This window comes from Trichinella spiralis (genome assembly GCF_000181795.1).
Source record: "Trichinella spiralis strain ISS 195 chromosome Unknown Scfld5423, whole genome shotgun sequence".
Lineage (NCBI taxonomy): Eukaryota > Metazoa > Nematoda > Enoplea > Trichinellida > Trichinellidae > Trichinella > Trichinella spiralis.
In genome coordinates this window covers 105-1,453 of record NW_003532362.1, presented here as the reverse complement: position 1 = coordinate 1,453, position 1,349 = coordinate 105, and the positions used below count along the sequence as shown (strand labels likewise).

Genomic DNA, 1,349 nt, shown 5'->3' with positions numbered 1-1,349 from the left:
GGAAATATAGATGTCATGTACCATCGGTTTTTCAGGATGAACTGCACCGATGGTAATACGTCATTTTTTATTTTACTTTTTATTGTAATTAATATCAGCAATGAGCGAATAATGCACTTCCTTTCTACACTGTACATCCCTCTGAATATGCTGTTTACATTGATTTCAAACCTATATTTCAGTTGTCGAAGTGTGTCAATCAAATGAGCAGTGCCTAAATAAAGGAGTCTGCGTTTTGCTTCAATCAGGCAATGTATGTGAATGTGATGATCAGTTTTTTGGTACTAACTGCGAACTGAGTAAGTTACTTGATTGAGCAGTATATTTTTATTTCTTTCATAAATTATTTTCTGATCATTATATTTAAAGGAAGTGTTTAATAACAAGTGTAATTTGTGCATTTTTTTTTGACATTTACAGAAATTGGCAGCTGTGAAAAAGCACTTTGTCAAAATGATGCAGCATGTCTTCAAGTCACGAACAATGCATATAAATGTGATTGCCCCTATAAATACGAAGGAACGTTTTGTGAAAAAAGTAAGTTTAATTCATGCAAAACCAAGGGAATTTGCAAATATTATTCAATTTCAGAATTGTCTACTGTGGAGATTTATATTCGGCTAATAAAAAATAGCCTTGCTTTCCAAATGGCCCTAATTATCATTGTGCTGATAATAATTGTGTTTGGCTGCTCCTTATTAATTATGGTAATATTTCTGTTCTATTTATTAGATTTTTGCGAAGCGGACTGCATTTAGCAATTTTATTTTAATATCCGTTTTAGCTGAAAATTTATAAATCGAAAAGGTGTCTTGAATGTTTCATTCTGTTAATAATTCATAAACTTTCCTTCTTTTACATGATTTTCCGAATTTCTTGAACAGTTTTCAATTTATTAAGCAGATGAATGTAAACCCGTATTTATAGTAATTTTGTATATATCTTAAACTATACATTTTCTTTAAACTTAACGTTATTTGTGATTATTTGGCATTGCAGGCTATTCGTGGGCATCATATCCGCAAAGAAACTTCTTTTGAAAGAGTGCTTAGAACAGGGCTAGAGTAAAAACTTACAAATCATTGGAATAATGCTTATAAATTTTATTCTGCGTTTATTGTAGAAAGAGAAAAGCTGTGATTGCTCAATACGATGCTAAACATAAATTAGGTAATGAAAAAGGTACAACACAGAAGTCGAGCAGCTCTGCCGTTGGGTAAGAAATTACAAATCATACAAATTATGCTCACTGTGCATCATTTTACATGTATTTAAGGCAGGAGGTGCATTTTGGAAAATTTCGAATATGGAATAAATCATCGGTTCGATCATCAGATTCCGAAGCAGCC

General features: G+C 31.8%; 1 protein-coding gene across 1 annotated transcript; it reads left to right on the top strand.

The window, feature by feature from the left end:
- Nucleotides 1-182: 182 nt before the first annotated feature.
- Tsp_14063 (conserved hypothetical protein) lies at nt 183-1,068 on the top strand (the record flags this gene model as incomplete). Its single annotated transcript, XM_003366776.1, has 4 exons — nt 183-299; nt 421-537; nt 592-707; nt 1,000-1,068. Coding segments are annotated over 4 exons (419 nt in total), but the record flags the coding sequence as incomplete, so codon positions are not given.
- Nucleotides 1,069-1,349: the final 281 nt, after the last annotated feature.